Here is a 25,215-nt window from a genome sequence, read left to right as displayed (position 1 = left end):
ATATGAATAAAAAAGGACGTTCATTTTAATTCAATCAGTCTGATTGCAACCCCTAACATATCTTGTCTAAACCTTTTTGAATTGTCGTTATACACAAGAAGCAACTTATTCTTAGTAAAATATTGCGGTTAAAGCAGTAATTTTTTTATGTTAACACGACAGCACATTAGTAAAAGATGAAACCTGCCTCTGGTGCACTGAGTGAGCAGTCTCTGCAGGCTCATTTGAAAGTAATTCATCTGTCTGCCCCAACTCACACACTCAAGTCCTTTTAAGATCTAATATTGCAATTTAGTTTTTTTTACAAGCTGACCTACATATACATTTCTGAATACAAACACTAAACCTGTTCACACACTTACACCAGTTATTGAGTGCAGTTTGTATTGAACGGAACATCAAATGCAACTCTTGTAAAATATTGTTTAAGTCCAGCTGCACCTGCCCAGAGCAGTCACCACAAATCCTAGTGTAATGGCCCGGTTCCCAGTTTTCTCTTCCATTTAACACTCCAGTCCAGATGGTGATCGTAATAGATCTTTAAAGTGCTTTGGTAACCAACAGATAAAACCAAGAAGAAGAAGACGACGAAAACCCTACCACACCTGCTGAGTCATTGTTAAATGCCACACACCTGTTGCACCTTCTGTTGATTTTCTGCCAGATTTTCCTTCCTCGCTTCCAGAGAGCTGCAGCTGTCATTTTCCGAGCCTCTCCCTAATTTTCAACTGTTTTTGTGGTGTTGTCGGTTACGTTTTTACCAAAGAGTTTACTTGTTTCAGCTGCGTCCCTCCAGTAAGTTCTACACCTGCAGAGGTCTTTCATCATGTCTATGAACAAGATTTAAAATTTATTTTTCAGATTTCCTCAAAATGGGAAGAATTGCAACTAAAAGCATGTTCGGTGTTTGATGCAATTTGCTTTTGTGGATATTCAGGTCTCAGTTTCTTTGTTTCAGTTTGGTTGTGCATGATTTTCCTGCTGGTTTTATGTTTTGTCAGGGACTGTGATGTGACTGATGGTTGCCAAGCAGAATTTATTTTCAGTAAGAAAGTCAACTTAGGGCTACAGACAAATGCTGGCTGCTGTAGCAGAGCTGCTTCATTATTTAACATTTACCCTACAGAGAACTCAAAACACTTTCCATGGCACTGTTTATTAGACTGTTAGTTGGCACTGCTGGACTGAAACTGGAAAAACATAACCAGAAACTACTTTTCTATTTTTCTTATCCTGTGGTTTTGTCTGCTGTCGTCCCAGGGTCCTCGTTCTCATGTTAAAAATCAAAGAAAGGGCGCACAGCAGGGGGGATGCTGAAAGAAAAACTTTGATGGTGCTGTTATTGTTCCTGTTGTTTCCACTGTCAGAGTGCTGATTTCTGTTGCCACAAATTAAACCTAAATGCACAACAAACACTGAAAGAAGCAAAACCAACTCTAATCTTTGTTTATAAGACTGAAAAAACCAGTGGGGTATTTGACGTCTGGCGATTGAAAGCACTGGTTTAATTGGGAGCTGCTCTAATTGTCCAACCTCTAACATTTAGTTTAATTTATTTAAAAGAACAACCATTGGACATGGATTTCTGTGGCCTCGCCTCACTTAAGTGTGCAGCTCTGGCAGAAACAGGATGCATCCCGACCGCAAGCATTACTCAAAGTATTGGCTCTCTGTTCAGTTAATACTGCACAGAGTGTATGTCAGATTCTAATGGGTCTCAGGCACCTCTGAAACAGGTAAATGTGAGGATCTATTGTCTGTGCTTTGGGGCCGAATAGCTAAAAAGGGCATGTTTATTCTGCTCTCCTCTCCTTGGTGCACCATTCACCATCTCTTAGTGCATTGCCTATTGATTTTCCTCAGCCTCCTCTATCAGTCAGGCTTTAATAAGACAACACATGTCGCCTTTTAAAAGAAACGTATTAGAATGTTAATGGATCACTCCACAGATCTGCTCGAGTCTCTGGACACGCGCAGGCAGCCGTGTTTATCTGCGCATGTGAGAAATCAGATTTTCATTAAAAGCAAACAAGATAACATTCATCATGACGCGCAGGGGGAGTAAAAAGGGAGTGGAAAACACGGAAAATGCAGGAATAAAGGGGATAAAGGGCTGCGGATGAAGAGCGTGCTGGGAAGTGAAGGAGAAACCTCCAAGTGCAGAGAGGGATTCGTCTTCTGTGTTATTGCTACTGTGGGGACCAATTTATCTTCATTTTGTTTTTTGGCAGTCACCCCAAACTGGACCAGCTGCCTGAAGATGGTGCAGGAACGCTGCATGGATCCGGAGCCCCAGTAGCCTGTAAAGGTCTAATCTGGAGCTTTCTGAATACTAGACCGTAAAATAAAAAGAGTTTAGCAAGAAAAACAAATTTTCTCCGTTAAGTCTTTTTTATTTCTTCATTAATGCTGAAATTAACAATTCAGTTCAAGAGAGTGAAGATTAATCATTGAAAATTAAACATTTATACTGTGGGACATAACTACAATCTTTAATACTGTATAATTTTGGGGGATTTTAGGTGAGAAATCAAAACACATTTTTGTCCTTAATTATGTTCTCTAACAAACCTACAGAGAACACTGCAGAGCTGCATGTTTTTGACTGTTGGAGAAAGTTTGAAAACATACAAAGTCCCTGGCTCTGGCAGGGATTTATATGGAGCGAAATCAGTGCCATAAATTGTGCAAAATTATAAATAAGGTGAAAAAAGAAAATGATTTGACACCGAAACAAAGGGCAAGATGAAAAATCTGAAACTGGAAAAAAACTTCAATCTGAAAAGTAGTTTTAATTTTTTTTTTCAGTTTCAGAATTGCTTTTCAGTTTCAAATCTTTTATTCAGTTAAAAAAAAAACTGAGCAAATGTTATGGCCCCAACTGAGCTCTATATAGTAAACCAATAACCTTCTGCAAAGCAACAGTACAAACAACTGTGCCACCATGCATCTTGGTACGGACTGAAACAAACAAAACCTTGGTTTACAAGGCTTCCATGTATGGCTGCAGTTAATAGAGCATGTTTTATCATGTATGTTGATGTGTTTATGCACAATGGTGTCATTTTCTCTGCAGACCTTAGATTTTGCATTCTGTTCCAGCTTCCCTGTTAAGAATCTGTGTGCTTAACGGACACGAGGCAACACAACTCATGCTCTCTGCAGCTCTGTTTATTTATACCTACAGAGAAAATGAATTTGAACTTCCATGTCACTTCTAAAGCTCTGCAACTCAGTATGCTGTGTTTTTCTCTTTATAAGGCAGGAGATTTATATTTGAAGATTGAACTTTGTGACATCAATGATATGGATAACCCTTTCAGTCTTCTCTCTTTGGAATGAATAGTAAGTTGAGTATTTTTCTGTTTTGGTGTTCGTTACTAACAATTATGACAATATACAACAAGGAGTGCAGTAAAAGTGCTCAATATAGGCGCACACTCCACCGGTACTTTAGAAGTACTCAACAAACACTTGGGAAAAATATTCACATGCCTCAGTCTTTAATGTTTGGTAGTGTAACTTCAACAAACTCCAGTGTACGTATTGGGATTTGATGTGGTGGAAACTTTGACATAAAATCCAGTTTAACCAGTTAACTTCAGAAGTTGCCTTTATCAGTAAATAGTTATTTATTCTAGGATAATTTGAGCTCTCATGTGAAGTAGGTATTTTAATAAACTGTGACTACAACAACATGAAGATGGATACAGTGAACCCCCAATATTGTTGAGGATTAGGAACCACAGCCACTTGTGAAGGACTAAAATCTGAAAATACTTGAACGTTGCACATCTAGAAACACTTAAAACATATTAGAGGGTCACATGAATAGAACTGCCAAGATAAAAGCTGTGTGCTTAAATATTTATCAAAGCTGTTTTTATCTGTATACTGCCAAATTAGATCAATATAAAAATTTGTTCAATATTATTTAATTTCAAGAAGTACTCATCGAATGCTGTGACAGCGGTCTATTAATATTTTAACAGTTTGAAGGGGTCGACCAATGATTCTCTCTCCATGATTTCAGCCCACAGCATGACTCCACCACCTCCTTGCTGACGTCACAGCCGTAATGGGACGTGGTGGCCGTCCACCACCAATCCACTACTGCGTCCATCTGGACCATTCAGGGTTGCACAGCAGTCATCAGTGAACAAGTCTGTTTGAAAATTAATCTTCATGTATGGCTGGGCCCACTGCGACTGGTTCTGCTTGTGAGCTCTGGTTAGGGGCCCAATAGTAGGTTCATGCACCACAAGCCTCTGGAGGATCCTCCACCTTGAGGCTCCAGAGGCTCCAGAGGCTCCAGCAGCTTCAAATAACTGTTTGCTGCTTTGTAAGGACATTTTAACAGCTGCTCTCTTAATCCGATGAATTTATCTAACAGAAACTTTCCTCATTCTGCCTTTATCTGTACAAACCATCTTTGTTCTGAATCAGCCACAAATCTCTTCACAGTACGGCAACGCTTCACTTTTCATTAAATATCTAATGTTTTATACCTTCTCATACGGCACTACACTATCTGATGATTTCCATCAGCAGAGATCCTTTCTCTTTCCCATATTGCTTGAAACCTGTGGCCTGCTTAATAATGTGGAACATCCTTCTGAAGTAGATTTTCTTTAATTGAGCTCACCAGACAAACTAATCAACCAGCTCTCTGAAATTACCGTAATTATAGTGATTCAAAGAGCCCTGACACACAATACCATCTATAAATTTAATAGCACAACAAAAAATGTTATCATTGACACTTAAATCCAATTTGCATAATAATTTGGAACACTGTGTATAGTCAGATGAAACCAAACCTTAACTTCAAAACCTGCTGGCAAATTTCTATCTGATAACCATGACATAGAAACAATACATCAGATCAATCTGAACTTATCATTCTCGGGTTCTGAAGGCAGAGTCATACTGCAGGGATTGGAAGCTGGTCAGAGTAAGTAGGAATATGAAAGGAGTTAAATCCAAGGCAATCCAGGAAGAAAACCTGTTAAAATGTTCAAAGTCTCCCTCTAAAAAAACAGAGCTCCAAGTCACAGTACACACCTGATCCAATCAAGACTCTGCCAAAACTTTAAACTGCTATTTACGGATATTTTCCATCTGCTCTGACTGACCTTGAAATTAATTTCAAAGAAGAATGCAAACCAGCGTCTAAATTTTTTTTTAGTTTTTAATATGTGGAAAACCATGTATGATTTTGAAATTGCATACCATTTTGACAAAACATATCAAATACTGCACTTCTAACATCAGAGTAAGGAAAAGCTATGAGGGGGTATGAATAATTTTGCAGGGCACTATAAATGTCAAAAGGCTCCTGCTTTCACTGTATCGTTACGGGTTCTTGGTAGAAATGGCAGCAGCACTTGGCCCAAGCAGCCAGGTCTAAATTAATATTGATCCGCAGCTTTCTATGGCATCAGACAAGGAGGCCAAATAACTAACAATAACCTCCTCATTATGAGCGGGAGCAGGCACAGTGAGGGCAGCAATAAAAAACACAACGTAGCTCTTTAACCAACCGCTGAATAAATCTGAATATTTCTGCTGCTTCGTGACGTCATCAAGTCCTGCTAATAACCGCTCTTTCTTTGCGGTTTGAACCTGTTGATGAACAACAGTGGGAAAGTTGGGGTTTCTATTGTGAGTCTTCCTCAGCCTTTATGTGTGTGCAACTTCTGAAATGACATGCTGCACGATTCTGGCTTCACTGCGGGGAGCTTCGGCGGTCGAAAGCTTGTTATTTGTTTTCCTGATAGAGAAGAGGGGAAAAAGGTGGTGGAGCGCCGAGAGAGGTGTGGGGGCTAGAGGGGAGCTGCTGAAAGGGAGGGAGACGGATGTCACAAATCAGAGGGACCCCTGCTGCTGTCTGGATGCAGCAGTGGCTGCGCAGTAGGGGTGGGGGTGGGGTGGGGGGTAGGGATTGAGGGAGCGTTGCAGAGTTATCTTTCTGGCTGTGTTTGCGCCGTGCAGCCAGCTCCAGGCGCCCCCACTGTCAGCCCAGGATTGATGGATAGGAGCGTGCATTGCACAAAACATCAATTCTGTCCTGCTTTCTCTTTCATTCTGAGCCTCACGTTCCTCATCTCTCCTCCCTCTCCCTTTCTCACCCTCCCCTACTGATGCTGCTCCAGGTCCCTCGCCGGTCCCTCTCTTCCTCACTAGTTTCCACAAGGCATCCGTAAAGCCGACAGAGAGCACACCGTGAGGCAGCAGAACAGCGAGGCGGGCGGACTGCTATTTCTGTGACAGCCTTTTCTGTCTGGCAGGGTGTGTGAGAGCCGGAGCGCTGGACTGGACTGTGGTTTTCCGTGGGAGAGGAGGCGGTGGGGGAGCGAGGGGGAGAAGAGAGGGGCAGGTTGGACAGATGGAGGACGGCGGTACCCGGCACCTGGGATGCTGCGTGGTTGACGTGAACGAGCTGAGTGCCAACCCTGAAGGACTGAGCGCTGCCGGTGAGCCGCCTGCACTGTGTCTGTCTGCTGCTTCTTTTTTTTCTTGTTCCATAAATCTCGTGAGACACACAAACTCAGGGAATGTCTTTGGCAGCGAACTCAAATGGTGGTATCATTTTTAACTTGAACTACACCATAACTAAGTTTATTCAGATGAGAAAAGTCCTATTGGTGCAAATTTCAGTTTGATATTAACTGGTTTCCAGATCAATGCTGAATAACTAAATCTGTTGGATTTTGGAGCTTATTTTCATGTTGCTTATTGGAGGATGTTTTTTTGTTTTTTTGCAAAGTCATTTTGATGCCTCAGTGTCGAGCATTGCCCCCAGTTACAGCAGAGACCACATTAAAAACAACTTGGCTGATAAATGAAATGGGCTTTCAGTGTGATAGTTGCAGATTGTCCCTTTATGTCTCTAACTTGGTGTCTGATGTTAATTTGCAAAGTATTCGACAATGACGAACAGCCTAAAAATGTATGTTTTGTGTTTATGCTTCCTACTCATATTTGATCATCTGTGCTCATATCTGCAGCAGTTCTCCAGTGGATTGAAAAAGTATTCATACCCAGAAACTTGTCAAACTACAGAGGTCAGTGTGTTTGATAGATCTGCATGATGCATAATTTTTAAATTGAAGGAAAATAGAAAATAGATATACAAATTTAGAAAATGCTGCATACCTTGTATTTGCAAAATAGCTGATGATCAGACAGGCTGTAAAAAGCTAAACATTTTTAAGTTTTGCACAAATTCACAGTTGGAATTTTGTCTGTCCTTTGATTAGACCATTCTAATATGACTGCCTTGTAATGGCTGTAAATTTAGGTTTGTTGTTTGCCTGGAAGGTGAACTTTCTCCACATCTCTAGTTTCTTAAGGTTTCTAATAGGTTTTCTTCCAGGATTGGATTTTTTTTTTTGTCCTGGATTAAGCTTCATCCATCTTTTCAACTCTAACCATCATCCCTGTTTAGGCTATAAAATCTGGACTCCCTCACCACTTACTTAAAATTGTTCATTCCAACTGGTGATGCACCAACTACACTTTAATATGCATTGATAAACACATTGGAAACCACATTGGTAAAACACTAGAAGCTAATATCAACAATTTTCCTTATCTCCACTCTCAAGAGTACGGCCAATCAGCAGCAAGGGAAAAACGAATGGGACACCTGGATTGGTTGCTTTACAAACACTAAGCAGTAGCATGCTAACTAGCATCTTCTTCCACATGTTTGCTATTGCTATTTTGCTATTGCCTTCAATGCTTGTGCAAACTAGACATGATAGGGCTTTCTTCTTCCTACTCCTTTAGAGGCAGCATTACGTAATTTCCAGCCAAATGGCACTATTTTGCAGCACAATTAAGCAACAATGTTGCCTTTAGTTTTTATAAAAATGCAACTGAAGCTAATATTGCTACCTTCAATTGCATTTATGCAGCTGAAATATGACTTAAGTCATCTTTGACTTTGTAATTTAGCGCCTTGAAATGGGGACTCTGTCTCTTTAAGAAAGTTTTCTTCTTTCCAACACTCTGCCTTCAGAAGGTTATCACATTGCTCCTACTGACCCTTTAACAACGTTTTTACCAGCGTTTCACTGGGAAGTAACTCTTTGTTAAATGCTGCTGGCTAGTCTGAAGGACCTGAGTGGGGAAGTCGCAGTGGAGATGGAAACTTGGAAACTGCAGCTACAAAGTGAAGCTTCGTCCTCGAAGGCAACTCTAGGTCTACCCAGACTTTTTTGCACAACTGACCGGTTGCCATGGGAGATTAAAGTATTTCTCAAACATGGATGAAAGAATCAAGGCAACACTCCAAGTATGTTTTTGATGAGGGAATAATATTATGATGTGAAGCTCACAGTTGATTTGACATAAAACTGCAATATTTGGACAATAGCTAAACTGAAGCCAAAGTTCCCCATCTGAACAGTTGATGTTTACAGCTTCTCCAGAGTTGAGAGGGTCTCTAAGCTCCTTTTAAATGAACACCAAGATGTTTGTAGTTTTTTAGTTTTACCATGGTTGTTCACTAGCAAATCTCCTAAGTCTCCACACAACATTTCAATTTATATTAAGATTGAACTCCACATTAGGGAACTTTATTTAATTAAAGTGTGGCATTTTCAGGCAATTGGTTGTGTTGGATTTTACTTAAGGTTGTCAGAATAAAAGGGGGCAAATACAAATCCTCATCACTCTATTTAGTTTTTTATTTGTTCAAAGACATTTGAAGGCCAGACCTCGTTTTTCTTCCGCTTCACAATTATTTGGTACTTCGTGCTGGTCTTTCACACAAAGTCCCAATGAAACACACGACTGTAATGTGACAAAATCCCAGAAGGATCAAAGGGAAGTGCTGCTTGTTTCTCTGAGCACCTTTGCTGCAGTCTGTCCTTTCCTGTCTTGGTCTGCTGTCATTGAACCATTGCAGAGGCAAACTCACCTTCCTTCTCTCTACTAAGAGAAATGACTGAGGAGGCAATCCTTATCAGGAATGTCACAAAGCCTGATTCTCAAATGTAATATCTCTGCTTTCAAAAAGGACAAATGCTGCATGCTGAGCTGCTGAGCGACATGGAAGTTCAAAATCATTTTCTCTGTAGGTATAAATAAATGGAGCACAAAGCAGAGAGAAGGGAGGTGCTTTGTTGCCTTGTCTCCTTTAAGCACACAAAATCTCTACAAAGAAGCTGAAACAGCATGCAAAGACTAAAGTGTGCTGAGAAAATTACACTGGTGTGCACAAGCTACATTAAAATACATGGTAACACATGTGCTGTCAACTGGAGCCACACGCTGCAGCACTCAACCTTCAATTCTAAAGCCAATACACATAATCGTTAGGTTTTAAGTCCCACAAAACATATTTGTTGTGTGGTGGTGCAATTATTAGTGTCCCGGGAGAAAATAACCAGCTGACACCATCCGGTATTGAGTATGAATTTTCTCTTACTCTATCTTATCATGCATTTTACATTAACTGCTAATTACCTGTAGGTGGGAGTATGTCCGTGCATGATTATCTGCCCTGCGATGGACTGCTGTCCTGTATGGAGTGTGCACCTCTTGCCCATTGGCTGCTGGAGGCAGCCACACAAAACTCTGCAACTGATGGATGGACACAGACAAATGCAAACTTTCAACACAAAAGACTTATTTCAAACTCCTTATTTAATGTTACATTTTTTCACATTGTCATTATAAATGAGACAGTTTGCTGAAGTTATTGTAAAATACATCCAGAGTTGAAGCAGAATTTTATGTCAACATGAGAAAACATTAGTAAAAGGTGAGACTGTCTTTGCCAGTTCCATATGATCCTCGCCTGCAGTGCGCTGAGTGAGCAAACTCTGCAGACTCATTTTAGCATAATTTAGCTGTCTGGTACAACCCACACACTTAGAAAAACCTGCTGAGATCTAAGATAGATGTTGGTGCATATGCCAGCTGAAATGGACACAACTTTTCCAGAGACAAACGGGTATGGCTCAGAGAGAATAACAAAGACTAAATGCTGTTATTCTGTTAATTTCACTATTAAAAGGAACACTGAATAAAAATGTTATATCTAGTAACCAGGGTTAAATTTGTTTGACATTACCTAAATAATTTTAAAAATAAATATCAAAGTAAAATCTGTAATTGTAGACTAAAAATCTAAAAACATTTTAAAGCACAGTGGAGGATGAGTGATCCTGTGGGAGTGTTTTTCGTCCAATTTACCTGGGAACCATTCAGGGTGGTCAGGAAAATTTTAAATGAAATCTGTTGGCCTCCACCAGAAACTGAAACCCTTTTATTTTCTCTTTTAATTAGGCTAACTAATTTTAGCAATACAACTTATACAATAATATAATTCCCTGTATGTACGACTTTTACTCTGACAACATGGTCACCACAATTGAGTGGTTGAAAGAATTACTTAGAAGCAAATAATTAGAAGTGTGTAATACATTTTTTTTTTGTTCATTGCAGCTGTCACATTTTGTATGCAAGTCAGCCAATATTGGATTTTATTTGATAGAATTGATTAGAAGGTTCCAACATCTGCTATATTCTGACTTAAATGGATGTAATTGTTCTTTCTAAAATAAAATTTCAATTTTGAACTTATGTAAATGGAAACAGATATTACAGCCCTCAAGCAAGAATACAGTGCCATTTTTAAAAATAACACCACAACAAACTGAAAAAGTCTAAGTCATCTTCTACTACTGTGTAAAATTCAAGATGGTGCCAATTACTGAACCTGGCATTTGCCAAGACGGTCACTGTTTAAAGGAGTAGTACAAAATGTTAACAAAGGTGTGACTTTTGAGTGGAAAACTTGAAAAAAAGGGACGATTTACTGATATACTGATGCTTTCCAAAAATTCTATAGTAGGATTTTTTTTCCAACTGAAAACAATTAAATTAGTTTGGATTTAAAAGAAAAATTATTTAACAAAATCTTAATGGGGAAGAAACTACATTCATGCTGGTGTTTTTATGTAGAACTTCAAAATGTGAAGAGAATTAACATGTGGAAGAGATAAAATGAATAACCAGGCTACCTATAAAATCATTTCATCAAAGGTTTATGACCATTAACCCTAAAAATGTAGATTTCATTAAATTTTCTGTCAGGCATTTACATTGAACCACTCACGGCATAAGCAAGAAGGCTCACTACAAATGTGCACAAGCAATACTTCCTGCAATAATTAGTTGATGCAATGGTTGTAAGAAAGTATTTTTAAACTTCAAAAAGAATCCTGAAGGGATGGGAGGAAAAAAGTCGTGGTACTCCCAAGTTTTTTTCTGCACTGAGATGGAGGATCCAGTCAGAACCTTCAAAGGTCACCTCTCTGCCCACAACAGACACTTCACAGTTCAGACTTTGCAAGGGAGCAACAAAGATGGGCCATAAAAGATGAAAACTTTTATTTTTCTTTTGAAAATAATCTGGATGTTCTTGATGGCTTCCATTTCTAAGGTCATGATAAGATGATCCAACTTCAGTTAATCTGAGAGTTTATGCTCATCAACAGAATGACAGAGCTTATAAAGGAGAATAGAATAATTTTTTTGACTACCTTGCATGTCTATCCATCCAATGTTCCCACCAGCCTGCTGGAAACACTAGGATTAAATATCTCTAAATTAATTTTTGGAATAATTAAGAATATTTTTCTTAATGTTTATGTTTATTGAGTAGCATCCAGCTCTTTTTATTTATTTTTTAAAATGTACCAGTTGGACCAGTGACAACAGGTGGAAATTAGCACATAACACTATAAACTGAACAATGCATATCTGCTCTTGCAGTTAATGTATAGTGTACATTGTTCCTGTTTTAAATAATTTGTCAATTTTGGATCTTTTTTGACCAATAGTCTTGATCTAAGATGAACTCATGAACAGCCTTTGGAGCTTAAATTCATTTCTGAATAGTTAGCCTACTGTTCTTGCTTTGTCCTTCTCTCTTTTCCTTTTGCATTTTGAAGCTGTGCCTAAAATCTGGCTGCAACTTAACAGGAAAAGTGAATATTTGTAGTTTTCCTGTGGCTTGGTGCATATTAATCAGGTGTGGAAATTATACAAATTAGTTTGGATTAAAAAGAAAAACTATTTAACAAAATCTTAATGGGGAAGAAAGTACATTCATGATAGTGTTTTTATGTAGAACTTCAAAATGTGGAGAGAATTAACATGTGGAAGAGATACAATGAATAAATAAATGGGCATGTGTTTATAAGTTCACTAATTATGAATAAAATTATGACCTTAGACAATCATGATGGTGCTGCTTTTTGTCAGAAACCAGTGTTCTGCAGGTAAAAGCTGACATTTGCTACCCATCTAAATCGTTCTCTGGTACAAAATGGCAGGTTTTTTAGTTGACAGATGTAGGGGAGCGAGACTAATGAGAAAAATCTGATTGCAGTTGTATTTTGTTTTCCTTTGGTGTCCTGAAAGACAAAGGAGAAAGCCAAAGCACATAATTACCATGTACAGCACAGTCGACAAGTTGACAGCCCTGCATTATCAGTCGCAGGTGAAATGGTTTATCTCCACTTTGTTGACGGGAGACAAGAGTGGGATTGAACTCTGCTGCCATGCAGTTATTAAGATGAGGCTGTTCTGTTTTTTTTTGTACACACTCCCAACGCTAAGGAAGAAATTATGCCATTTTAGCTATCAGCTAATCACATCACAATTTGCATAAAGGAGCGTGAGTTTTTGCTGTCAGCCTTTACCTGAAATATTAATTAGTGTTTGGTGTTTGACATGATAAAGCTATCACAGAGCCACCTCTCTGTCGGCGCCCTTGTTAACCTTCCACACTACATCTCTTATCGCAGTGACAGTCGAGACCACCTCGGCTGCACCAACTGATTCACAACACTTCATTAAAAGCTGGCAACAAAACCATCTGTCCCCTCTCAATCTCCCACCGCAGTAATGTGAGGATAACTCACTCCTGCGTTCAGCACCACTCGTCCTAATGGGATGCCTGTCTGTGCAAACATCAATCGAGTTACTGTAGAGGTGCGATCACCGGATGGATCGCCGTGAATGATGCACCCGGGGCTTTTAGGGAATTTTAAAATGCGGGAATGAGGGGAAAAATGTGCACAGGGTTGGACAAAAGGAGACTGAATACAGCAATTATTGAGCATTTATCTGTGTGCACTTGTGAGTAGAGCCGCTGGCTGGGGCGGAAGGGGGAATGCTATTTATATCCTTGAAATATCAAAGCCCATGCTGAGCCAGCCGTATCAGTAAATTATTTATATCTCCTCAAAATCTAAAAGAAGATACTACTCAAAATGTTACTCTTCTGAGGGAACTTCTCTGTGTAATATCTATTCATGAGGAGAATAAGTAGAAGTGATTAGCTTGTGAATCCTCTGCTTTTCTGTTGACTGGAAATTTTTCTTAAAGTGCACCGGACAGTTATTTTTCATGCATTAAGGAGCTTAGACCAGTGACATCAGTTTCTCTGTCTCACGTTTGTGTTTATCATCATGTACAATGGATAAGATGACTAAATTTTACTAAGGAATGTCAAATTTTTACTAAGGAATGTCTAATTTTTAGCAAAGAAACAAGCAGAGAAAAAAGGTTAAGTGATCATCTGTAGGATGGACAATTTACCACCCAGGTCATTCATTAACTCTGTCATTCCACAGAAATCCCCCCATGCTGCTATATCCTTACAAATTCTCCTCTGTGCTCCCTTCAGCGTGCCTTTCCCCCCACTGATACCACCCGCAGACTCGGGGGGGCTGATAGATTGGAAGTACAGTGGGGCTGTGCTGTTATTTCTGGAGCCAGATGAAACTGCGGTATAGCAGGCGGGTACACCTCATTTGCTCTGGGCCCCTTCGGGAGATGCATCTGCATGTGCAGCCTGCCTGCCGCCTCGCTGAGCTTATTACCATATTCATAATGCTGCCGGATATCGATTATAAATACCACACCTGTGCCACTTTTCTCCATATAGTTGTTCTGAGCCACATTGTGGCTTAGAGCATTGTGTGCTCGTCGCAGGTATGAGTGAGATGGGCTGCACGGGCGGTATGCAACCACGTAATGTTTAATTATTGCGATTAGACCATGTAGCTGTGCAGAACATATCCAGTATTTTCTTACAGGAATTAATGGCATGCATTATATTTAGAGCTTCAGGACAAAATCACAGTAAAACACACTGATTTGCAAATGATCAAAACCCAGCGATTGAGTTGAAATGCTGAACCTTAAAACACTCGATGCCAAAAAGCATATTAAAAATGAGAAAACAAAAAAAGTTGGGAAATGTATTTGCTTGTGTGTCTGTTGCATCATTTCTTCTTTTAACCAAACTCATGCCACTTTGAGTAGTTCTACAACTGGAGTCTTTTCAGATTCTTTCTTGGCTGATCAACAATTCAGAGCCTTGTTTGCCATGTCAGACAGATTTTTACTGGGAGACAGATCTGAACTGCAGGTCTGGGAGGCCATTTTTGTACATCCTGCAGATGGTTCGACATAATGATGATGATGTTGATAAATAGGTGTTTACTTGATGACATTTATGTATCTTTGCTGAAATATCAATATCCTCTTCTCTGATCTGGATGGAGGATTAGACATTCCCGAAACCTGCCGTATTTTTCTGTCAGGATTGTTGCTCCCTTCTAAAAAGTGCAAAATAATCATGTCAAAGTCAAGAATGCGTTTCTTACCTTCTTACCAACATCACTGTGTTTCCATAAAGTAAATTTTTTTGTATCTTGATGTATCACATTAGAAAAAGTTGATGAAAATGGCAAAATTTGAATTAACTTCCTCAATTTCAAAATGTTTTTTTAGGGGGGGTTCAGATGGTTTTTGGGTTTTCAAAAAAAAAAGAGTTAATGTTCTAAAAGGGAGATGATATTTACCAAAAAAGTTCTGACATAGTTGCCATCCTCTGGTGGGTCTAAGTCCAAACCTCCATGGAGAAGAGAGGACTCTCCATTTATATTAGATGTGTTTTCCATGCTAGTTTGCACCCTCTACATTTTATCACAGCCATGCACAACATCAACTTCTGATGAAATGAGGCTCTGCGTAGTCTGGGTGATTCACTCAAAACAAGTTGATAGAAAAACACATACTTTGCAATAGCTTTTTTCTTTTTTGCAACATTTTGAAAGTTCACTTAATTTACATTCAAATGATGTACAATTTCTTCTGATTGGAAATTTTGACTATTTTTAAACTTCAGTACAGTTTTACATTTTGCCTTTAGAGATCCATGATTAGTTGTAGTAATATATTATTTTAAGAATATTTATTTTACAATACAGTAAAACTGTAGACTGTTTGGTTTTTATAAAAAACAAGTTTATAGAAAAACACATCACAATATTTTTTGCATTTTGTAAATGTATAAAAATTACATTAGATATCTTTAAATGTATGAATACACTTAAATAAAATATTGTTGCACGGATGTCGCCATGTCGTTTACGCTGCAATGCATTCTGGGTAATTTACATATGCTTGGTGCAATTGCATTAGCTCCGTCCATGCTAATGCACGGACGGATTAGCATGAAAATCCGTTCGTGCAATTATGAAAATGAAAAAATAGAATTTAATGAATGTAAGGTACGGTAGTGTTGCTATTCACTAATGTACAGTAGGTGGCGGTATGTAGCTTAAAGTTGCTTGCGATCCGGCGTAATAGAAAAGAAGAAGACGAAGAAGAATGGGGATGGGTGGTGGTGAAAAAAACAGTGATGTGCTAAGACTTTTCAATTTGAACTGGATTGACAATAATGGAAATGTAAAAATCACAATGAAGATGAGGAGGATGAAACGGAGGAAGAGGAAAAAGTTGGCCGAAGAAGCTGTACTTGTGCTGCTGCTGCTGCCACATTCGGCTTCATAAAAGACACAATGAATGACGCACCTCTGGTCAGACTGGGTGATCTGGTAAGTAGTTTTGTAAGTAGCTCAGTTTAGGGTCCGGTCTTAACAGCTGTTTAGGGTCCGGTCTTTGCTCTGCTGTCATTTAAAGGAGCTTCCACGGTTTCTCCCTCGCTTTCCTTCAGCAGTGTTAAGCTTTGTTTTATGTGGTAAATGATCCAAACTCACCTCACTATTTTCTTTTAATTATAGCCAACAATGACGCAGTGTGGAACTGCCTAAATTTACACCAGTCAAACGCAATATGATAAAAAACAAATAGGGAAAAGTTAACCTTCTTGTGTTTTCTCTGTAGATTCCAGTAGCCATCTACGTCATCAACCCAGCATGCATTGCGCAGGTGAAAAAATATATAACAAAATATAAATTATTTTGAAGTTATGAGTTTTGACGTATTACAAACAGCAATTTTTTAGTTAACAGAAAAATTACTACATATTTAGGCCAACATGTTAAACTAATCGTGGATCCCTTTTAAATATTAAGAGAAGCAAGAAGTTGATGCAAATCAAATAGAAAGTTGTTTTTTTTCTTTGTGACTAGTGAAAATTTATGACCATAATTTAATTTCACACACAACTGACCTCTAGCATGTTTCCAAAAGTTTTGTCCTGGGATGTTCCGAGGCATATCAGGAATCCATCTATGTCAGTTGTAGAATTGCAGAGCCATATGAAAGTATTCATACTGAGACCTGTTCACATAAATTTCAAACTCTTTTGACATCTGAAAATGATTGCATGGAACTGCAATTGGCCCTATCTACTTTGACACCCACAAGTAAGATCCAGTGCAACCAAACACCTTCAGAAGTAACTTAGTAAACAAGTATTCTGGAAGAGTGGTGAGAAGTTAACCATTGTCAAAAGAAAGCTATAAGAGATCTTCTTTGCCATATAATTTGCTGATTTAAATTTTATTTTTATGAATGTGAGAAACGCTATATAAATAAACTTTGCACTGCAAAAATACAGAATTTTACCAAGTATTTTTTAAATCTACTTTTTAGAGCAAATATTTTAGTACACTTGAAATTAAACCAAGCTAACTTAATATTGATAAAGTTTTAGTTCCACTGGCAGATTATTCCATTTGTAGGTGAAATAATCTGCTGGTACTTCCACTAGTACTTTTTAATCAATATTAAGGAATCATTTACTTAAAACAAGCTCCTACTCCCACATCTTGCTGTAAAATTACCTGTGAGTTTTGTCTGATTTCAATGTACTAAAATATTTGCACTAGAAACTACATCAATAATAATTGGTAAGATTTTGTGTTTTTGCACTGCACTTACTTTGCTGGAGGAGCTTTGGTGAGATGAGACCAGAATTTAGTCTCCTATTCTGCATACAGAACACGTCTTACGGAGTACAAGCCAAAGCAGGCAGACTTAAAAAAAAAAGAATAATACAAGATGATAGACTTGAGAAATGGAAAGCTCTCATCTGGACTGCACTGCTGTCAGATGTGATGACGTATCTGTCTTGTGCTAGACACCAGCAGTTGCAGCAGCCCTGCCTGTGAGAGGAGGATCCTGGAGGGAGAGACAGGCGCTCATACACCTGCTGTGTCCTCAGGCTGCAGTGGTGCAATTTAACACCGATCTTGAAAACCCAACGCATGCAACAGTTTCCAGAGCGATGCTGGAACACACTGAGTCTTTGTCTTCGAAGGTGCAACATAAACTGTTGACTGTGTACAAACAAAACATCTGGCACCATCCTTTCATTAATATTTGACAGTCTACCTAAGAGCTCTGCATATAAAAGCAGACAGCTGCGAATTGTAATCCTCCTTCCGCTCTGTCAACATTCACTTGCTTTTCAGCACGTTGGGTTTTTTGTGATTGGCATCCCTTCCAACCCACATCTAACTTATCTTCATTCCTCATCTTTAATTATTACTGCAATGTCAGGGATTTGTCACTGCCTCCTACAACTCTGAAAAGTTAATGTATGGCACAGATGGAGTCCTCTAAACAAATTAGGCTGTTACAATGACAATCCCTTATGATAACATGGCAGCAAAGGCAGGACCGAACAGCCGGCTCTGTCTCGGTCCACATATCTAAAGGGTCCCCTTTTTTTAAACAATACAGCATGACATTCTGGCTTATTAAAGTTTCATATGGTCCTACAAGGAAGCTTTAGTGGTAACAACATGAGCAGACACCACCCGAGAGGAGCATGAAGTTGACAGTTATGAGAAAACCAGATCATGACAGGAAGTTTATTTAAATACAGCTGCTTTTAAAAACTGTATGTGAATACATTTTCTTTAAGTCTATGTAGTTATATATATATATATATATACATATACAGTTCCATGTAGTTATATATATATATATATATATCTTCCACATAATTACTTATGTGGGAGATTTATTTTAAAGATGGTCTATTGTGCTTTCTTGAACAGGTTAGGTTAGGATAGGGCTATGGGCTACACAAATACATTTTTTGAACAAAATCATTCTTGGATAATGAGATTTTAGTCTGCTCTGTTCTACATATTTTGAGCTCTTTTCAGGATAAGCTGTTTTAGTACCTCTTGTCTCTTTAAATCCCAATACGCTGCTGCTGGCCACGCCCCCTAAACTCAATGTTTGCATTCACATGTGAAAATCGCACTCTAACAGCAGAGAAACAGCCATTACATAACCTTGATAAGTATTTTCTTTCTTTTTTTGCTCCTCCTTTTAATCAACAGAGAGATGGACAATTAAAAATATATTTATTTATTGTATTTCACAATATTTACATTTCAATTGAAACTGTTTTTCCGATAGACTCAAGAATCTCCTGTTAGTAATCACACTGATCCATTTTAATGGTCAAGTAACAAATGTAAAACACAAAAATAACATGAAACTAATTCTTGATTTTTGAGAAAAATGTTGCAGTGCCAAATTCCTGAGTTGAAGGAAAACTTTGCAAGAAAGAAAAAGGAGAATTCAAAATAAAAGTCTTTTGAGAGAAGATTCAGAGTTGAGATAAAAAGTAGAAGCCTTACTTTTGGCCTGGGTCTTTTTATGTCACCTCTCAGTGAACCCAACTGGGTTCCTGGATCTTTGGTTCCTCTCGACAGGGGAATCTCTGCACAGCATCTGTCCAACCTGACCTCAAGGTCGTCTCTACAGGGAGGCATCTGTCACAGACCTTGAATGTTTGGTGGTTTCTTTTGTTGGAATCTAAATCAAACAGTTAAGGGGGGGGCAAACTTTCACCTCCAGCAAATAAACTGAAGCTGCTGAAACATTAAGGAGCATCAAGAGGAGAAACAAAAACAAAGAGTTAGGGTAAATAAAGATTTGCCACCAAATCTACCGGTCGATCAGATCCAGAATACAAATCAGGGAAGGCAAAACTTCTTTGATGCTTCTGTGTGTTGCTATATCTCTTTAGAAATTCACACTCTGACTCTCCTCTGAGTTAGCAGAGGAGAGCCACAACATCATGATGTCATCAGGTGCTGGTCACCCCCGCAGCGAAAAGCCTTGGAAAGCATTTGTGCATCACATTAGATGATGATTAAGAAAAACAGGCTCTACTGTCCAAAACCGTCTCAGTGGGGGGACAGTTCCAGAACAGTAAATATTATTTTACTGGGTGGAAGCAGTTTGAGCTCAAGGTCTACTGAGGTCTAAGTTAGCAGAAAAAGAACATTCACTCTAAAGAGGCAGTATTATGAAAAATCAACTTTTATTAGCTTTACATCGTGTTATGTTATTATACATACATGGAGTGTTTCCTCAATTTTTTCACGCATATTTGAGAAATCCTTTAATCTCCCATGACAACATTCAGCTGTGCAAAATGCCTGGGTGAACCTAGCTCCGCCCTCAAAATGCAGCTCCTCCTCAGAGCTGCAGTTTCCAAGCTTCGAGCTTCCATCTCACAGAGCTGCCCTCTCCCACAACTCCCCCACTCAGGTCCTTCAGACTAGCCAGCAGCAATTTGCAAACACCCAGAGAACTCTGCATTATAAGAGCTACTTTTTAGAGAACGATGGTAAAAAGGTTGTTTTGATGACTTCCTGAAGGCAGAGTGTAGGGAAGATGAGGACTTTCTTAAAGAAACAGAGGCCCAATTTCAAGGCATTAAATTGTAAAGTAAATTTTTTAAGTCATATTTGATATATGTGGCATTTTCATAACAACTGAAGCTAACATACTTACTTGATTGTGCTATACAGTGACACTGTGTGCCTGGAAAATACATAATACTGTCCTTTTAAGAACACTATTTGACCTCATCTAAATGAACGTCTTGTCACTGAATGCCATCTTTGCAAAACAGGTGTGTTTTTAGCCTTGATGTAAAGGAACTTGGTGTTTTCAGCTGTTTTGCCAATTTTTTGGAAGTTTGTTTCAGATTTATTGTGCATAGAAGCTGAGTTCTGCTTTTCTATGTTTGGTTCTGGTCCTCAGAATGCAGCAGAGCAGACCAGAACCAGAAGACCTGAAAGATCTGGAAGGTTGATACAACATCTTTAATGTATTTTGGGGCTAAGCCGTTCAGTGATTTGTAAACTAACAGAAGAATTTTAAAGTCTGTTCTCTGGGTGATGTACTCTACATTCCTGGTGTTGGTGAGAACGCCAACAGCAGTGTTCTTATGCACATGTATATTCATAGATATGTACTGTACACCACTGCCCAGACAGAGTGGAAATGGGCCATTTCAGTAGCATGCTTTTGCTGTGAGAAACTCCAGAACCAAATTGATCTAATCGGTGCACAGTTACAGCTGCCAGAGAACAAAATGACCAAAATCTATCTAGCCTTTGTAAATGATCCTCATTTCATTTAATGTCTGTTATCTAAACTCTAGTGGCTCCAATAAATCAGAAATCACCCTGAATGTGTGGTCCATTAGTGGAGTTGATGAGCCTTAGAGAGGCCAGTTGTGTCTGTGGGCATATGAGCAACACACTCGGTGCTCTAAGGCCGTCGTGTGTCGATCCAACCTGCAGGCGTTTTCATCTGCTTTGTGTTTGAGCGGTGGTGTCGGACTGGGAGAGCAAAGAATGAGAAACAGCACTGGTGACAGATGATAGAGGCAGTCAGTACACTGCTCATCTTTTTTGGCATGAGCCCTCAAGGACAATCCATACCAGAAACTCTCGTTTGAACACCCGACAAAGTTTGTAGGCTTTTTTGCATAATCTAAACGAACAGTTCTGGGAGATTGTCACGCTTAGAATTTTAGAATACCATTTCTCTGCTATCGAGCTATTTTCTTATTAAAATAGTTTCCACAATCTGAGCTCCAGTCCTCATCTCTCATTAGGCCTATTGGCTACTGATAAATTATTGGCTAGAGATGATTTAGTTGCTTTTAAAAGTTAATGACTCAAGTACTTCTTACTAGAGAATGGTGTCACATTGGAGTGTTACGTCGTCAGGGGGTGAGTGGACTGGTTGTCAGAGCAGGAATCCAGGTAGCGACATGAAAGCAGAGCTGCACAGTGTGGCTGGATGTGAAGAATGCACACAGCAGGAAAGACAGACCGCGACGAGCACCGGTCGGGACGATGCAACCGAACGAGGCTGCCAGGAGACGAAACGCGTACAGACTTGATCGTATACAGAGTGAAGGATTTCAGGAAATGTGAGGAATGGGAACAGAACTTTGCTTCTCAGTCACACTGTGGCAACACGTAGGGAAGTTGACAATCCGGTGAGCAGCGGGCGTCAGTGTGTGGGTATTTATACTGCAGAGGCTTGATGAATGAAGGCTCCCAGGTGTGCGGGCAGAAATAGAGACACTAGAACATTATGGCTCTTATTTACTCACACACTGTCACACAGAAAACATGGGGGTGGATAAGCAAGAGACCAACCTGACATGCAGGAAGAAGGAAATGAAGGCATGGGCCGCCTGGGATAGGTCCACTCACACTTACAGTATGTCAGGGAAATACTGCTGGCTAAATTTGTTTGGCACATAAAGCAGGTTGGGCTGCAGAGGGTAGAACTGCTGCCTTGCATCAAGAAGGTCCTGCATGTCATTGGTATGATCTCCATGTGTATGTGTGGGTTCTCTCTGGGTAATCTACTTTTTTTCCACAGCCCATAAATACGACATTCAGGTCAATTGGTTTCTCTAAGTTGACCTTATACTGTATATGAGTTTGTGTGCATTATTGTGTCTCTGTACCTGAGTTTCCATTACAAATGTGCAGAAAACTTTGTCTATTCCTCTAATGTAAAAAAACCCCACAATTTTGCAATTTCTGTATTTCCATTAAATAAGAAACATAATCAAAATCCCATTGTTGACATGATAAGTCATTAAAAAAACATGCTGCACCATCATCCTTCTACCATTTCTTTTCATCTTCTTTGTTGTTCTGTCAGTAGTAACATCCGGTTGTGGACTCGTTTCATGTAAAAAAAAAAGTGTTTTTATTTCAGTTTTTTTAAATACTCTAATTCCGATACAGTCAAAAAACCACTTCAGACTAGTGCAAAAAGTTTTATCAAAAATGTGAGTTGTGTTTCCAATTTGCACAATCGTATGGTGAACAGAAAAGCAGCTTGTCTGTTCAACTGGTAACCTGTCCAGGGTGTCCCTCCCTCTTAGCCAATGGCTGCTGGACATGGACAACCTTGCACAAATAAGAGGGTATGGACAAGGATAAAGATACAAAGACTGATCTTTTCCAAGATCTTCTTTAAGCAAAAACATGTTGTTTTTCAATTTTTTTAAAAAGATTAAGATATCAAGAGAACCTTAATTAGTGAGATCTTATTCTTTTTCTCTCTCTCCTTTTTTGTCCAACAGCTGTGACTGTAACTCCAAAGCTGCGACAGTTGGAGTTCAGCATTGGTAAGTCTCTAATCTTGCACAATGTTGTTCTCTACATAACATGGATTATGTGTACACATACTAGCAGGGGTGTCTAAAGTGCGGCTTTATGTTGCCTGCCGGCACATGCTGATTGTTTTGAGGAAAGATTTTTACTGACAAATAAAACTCTTATAACAATTGAAAATGTTTGGTAGTACGACACCAAGAAGTATCTGTTTTTTAAAAACCACAGTTTGTGCTTTTCTGATGTCACAGTATGTAGGACCAAAAATATACTGTGACTTTAACTCATAAGAAACTTGGCAAAGAAAAAATCACTTGTATGCAATTCTTGTTGCAAAAAAACAGTTTATTGACCAACAAAATGGAAAACAGTTGACAACAAGCAATTAGGAAGCAATATGCAATTTAATGAGGTACATTTACGAGGCACTTTGTGTTCAATTTACAACGATTTGCAGATCTGTTTCCTATAAAATACAACTGCTGCATGTGGTGAATGATGGTATCATTTTCATGAACTGTCTCTTGCATGTACCAGCCTGAAGTTGTAGTTTAGATGTTGATTCAGGAGCATCAGCATGAAAATTTTAGTATGCAGTTGCTTTGGTGGTTTTGTGGCTTTGTGTGGTAGAATCATCACAGGAACCTGTTGTACAAAGACAGATTGGTTCAGAGTGGATGTTAGCGAGGCCTGAGATCTTAGCATTGCCATTGTTCTCACTCTAAAGGAGTTACTCTTAATTTGCTGTGATCCAGTGGGACCTGAAGAACGTCAAGCAACCCTGAACTTGTGTCAACAAGTCCTATAGTGCTCACAAGTTGGAGTGATTCGTTTTAAAAATGACTTGTTTGTTTTATCAACTTTATCTCAAAGCTTCAGCTGCTTGTCTCTCTGGAACAGCTATAAAATGCATTACAGAGCATTTTGTTTTCGAAGTCCCTGCTATCTAAGGAGGGAATCGTATGCATGTGTTTGAGTTTTTTCAGCTCTTATTAAAACTCTGGGCTCGTATTTGTGAAAGAGCTGCAGCTGCTCCATATTCCACGGGGGTGAAAAATTAGTATAATGGGTCTTAACTGTTTTCACTTTGTGTGTGTGGTGTGGGAGTGGCAGCAAACCTCCTCCGTAACATCACAGCCAATTAACATTTAATGAGATAACTGTAGGAAAGCACATTTTTTACTGGAACAATGCTTTGCTGTGATGGTGATGATTAAAAAGGAACTGTTCCACTTTTGCATATAAATTTCAGCTTATTTGTCATAAAAAAACTTGTCTGTTTAAATGGAAACAAACTGAAAGAAGTTGACTGGTTCTATAGGAACCAGTGGTTCCCAAAGATTTTCAAAATTCAAAAGTTCAAAAGGTGCTTTTGAATTGTGAAAGTTCCAAAAAGATGAATAAAAGTTAATGGTTGTAATATACGAAGATGTGAAAAATCATTTTGCACATCACTGCAATTTGAAACACTTCTAGTAGTTTTTTTTTTTATTTATGCCATCAGTATTTCCACTTTTCAGAGCAAGATTTAATTATGTACCAAAGTACTTCTGTCGGATGACTGCCGAATTTTTAAGGCGAGAAATGCATAAAGATCAGAATATATTTGAATCAAGGAATGGCTGCATTTTAAAAAAAATAAATTTGTTGTTTTCTAACGCAACCTTCCTGGTGTCAAAGGAGTTGAGATACTCATTGAATTTTATATCATTTCATTTAGTTACATCATCTGAAAATGTCAAAGACAAGCTGCTGTGGAAGAAGCTCAGATTTTTCCGAGTGAGATTTCTTTTATGTTATGACCAGTAAATTCTGGTCTTAACTGCAGTCGATAATTCTCTCAGCGTCTTCACTTTAATCAAAGTAAAGAGAATTCAGAATTCACCAAAAGCTAAAGATTTACATCAGCAAAGTCTTTGTTCTGCTCCGATTAATGATCCTGGTACTTTTTAGCCGTAACCAAAACATTTTTTTGTTGTTGCTGTTGTTGTTTTCGTTTTTCCAGCCAGGTCATTTAAAATTACCCACCCTTGAAATTATACAAGGTAAAGTTCATTCAAATCATTAATAAATTATTGTGATAAATTACATACACGTTTTTTATTAAATGTTAGAAGCATCAAACTCACATAGCTTTAATTTCTGGAAAGCAAAAAACAAAACAAAAAAAATGAAATCAAAGCCTTTATACAAACTTTTACTTTACATGGTGTTCAAATCCCTTCGTCTTTGTCCAATATTTTCAATATTAGAGTCAGAAGAATCAGATTTTTTTGGCCCAAGTCTTGCCACAGATTGTTAATAGATTAAGGTCTGTACTTTGATTAGGCCAGTCTAATACTTGCCCTCTACTTTCAAGTTTTGATATGATTTGGTTTTCTTGTGGAAAACCGACATAGTGATCTGATTGAAGTTCATGTTTGATGTTTCTCCTGCATGGCTTGTTTCAAACTGCAGTGACTTC

At 38.7% G+C, this 25,215-nt stretch overlaps 1 protein-coding gene across 4 annotated transcripts in view; it reads left to right on the top strand.

The window, feature by feature from the left end:
• The first annotated feature begins 6,006 nt into the window (after positions 1–6,006).
• inpp4b (inositol polyphosphate-4-phosphatase type II B) overlaps positions 6,007–25,215 on the top strand; it is a 189,150-nt gene continuing 169,941 nt past the window's right edge. For 3 of the 4 annotated variants that reach the window (XM_023334716.1, XM_023334715.1, XM_023334717.1), the window contains exons 1-3: positions 6,007–6,476; positions 7,011–7,067; positions 22,721–22,765. In XM_023334716.1, coding sequence (XP_023190484.1) covers positions 6,389–6,476; positions 7,011–7,067; positions 22,721–22,765 — 190 coding nt within the window. In that variant the 5' untranslated portion in view covers positions 6,007–6,388. The remainder of the gene's footprint in view (positions 6,477–7,010; positions 7,068–22,720; positions 22,766–25,215) is intronic. The other variant, XM_023334718.1, reaches the window with a different exon arrangement.

The sequence above is a fragment of the Xiphophorus maculatus genome, chromosome 5 (assembly GCF_002775205.1).
Source record: "Xiphophorus maculatus strain JP 163 A chromosome 5, X_maculatus-5.0-male, whole genome shotgun sequence".
Lineage (NCBI taxonomy): Eukaryota > Metazoa > Chordata > Actinopteri > Cyprinodontiformes > Poeciliidae > Xiphophorus > Xiphophorus maculatus.
Note: the sequence above shows the minus strand (reverse complement) of the source record. Positions and strands in the feature narration are given on the sequence as shown.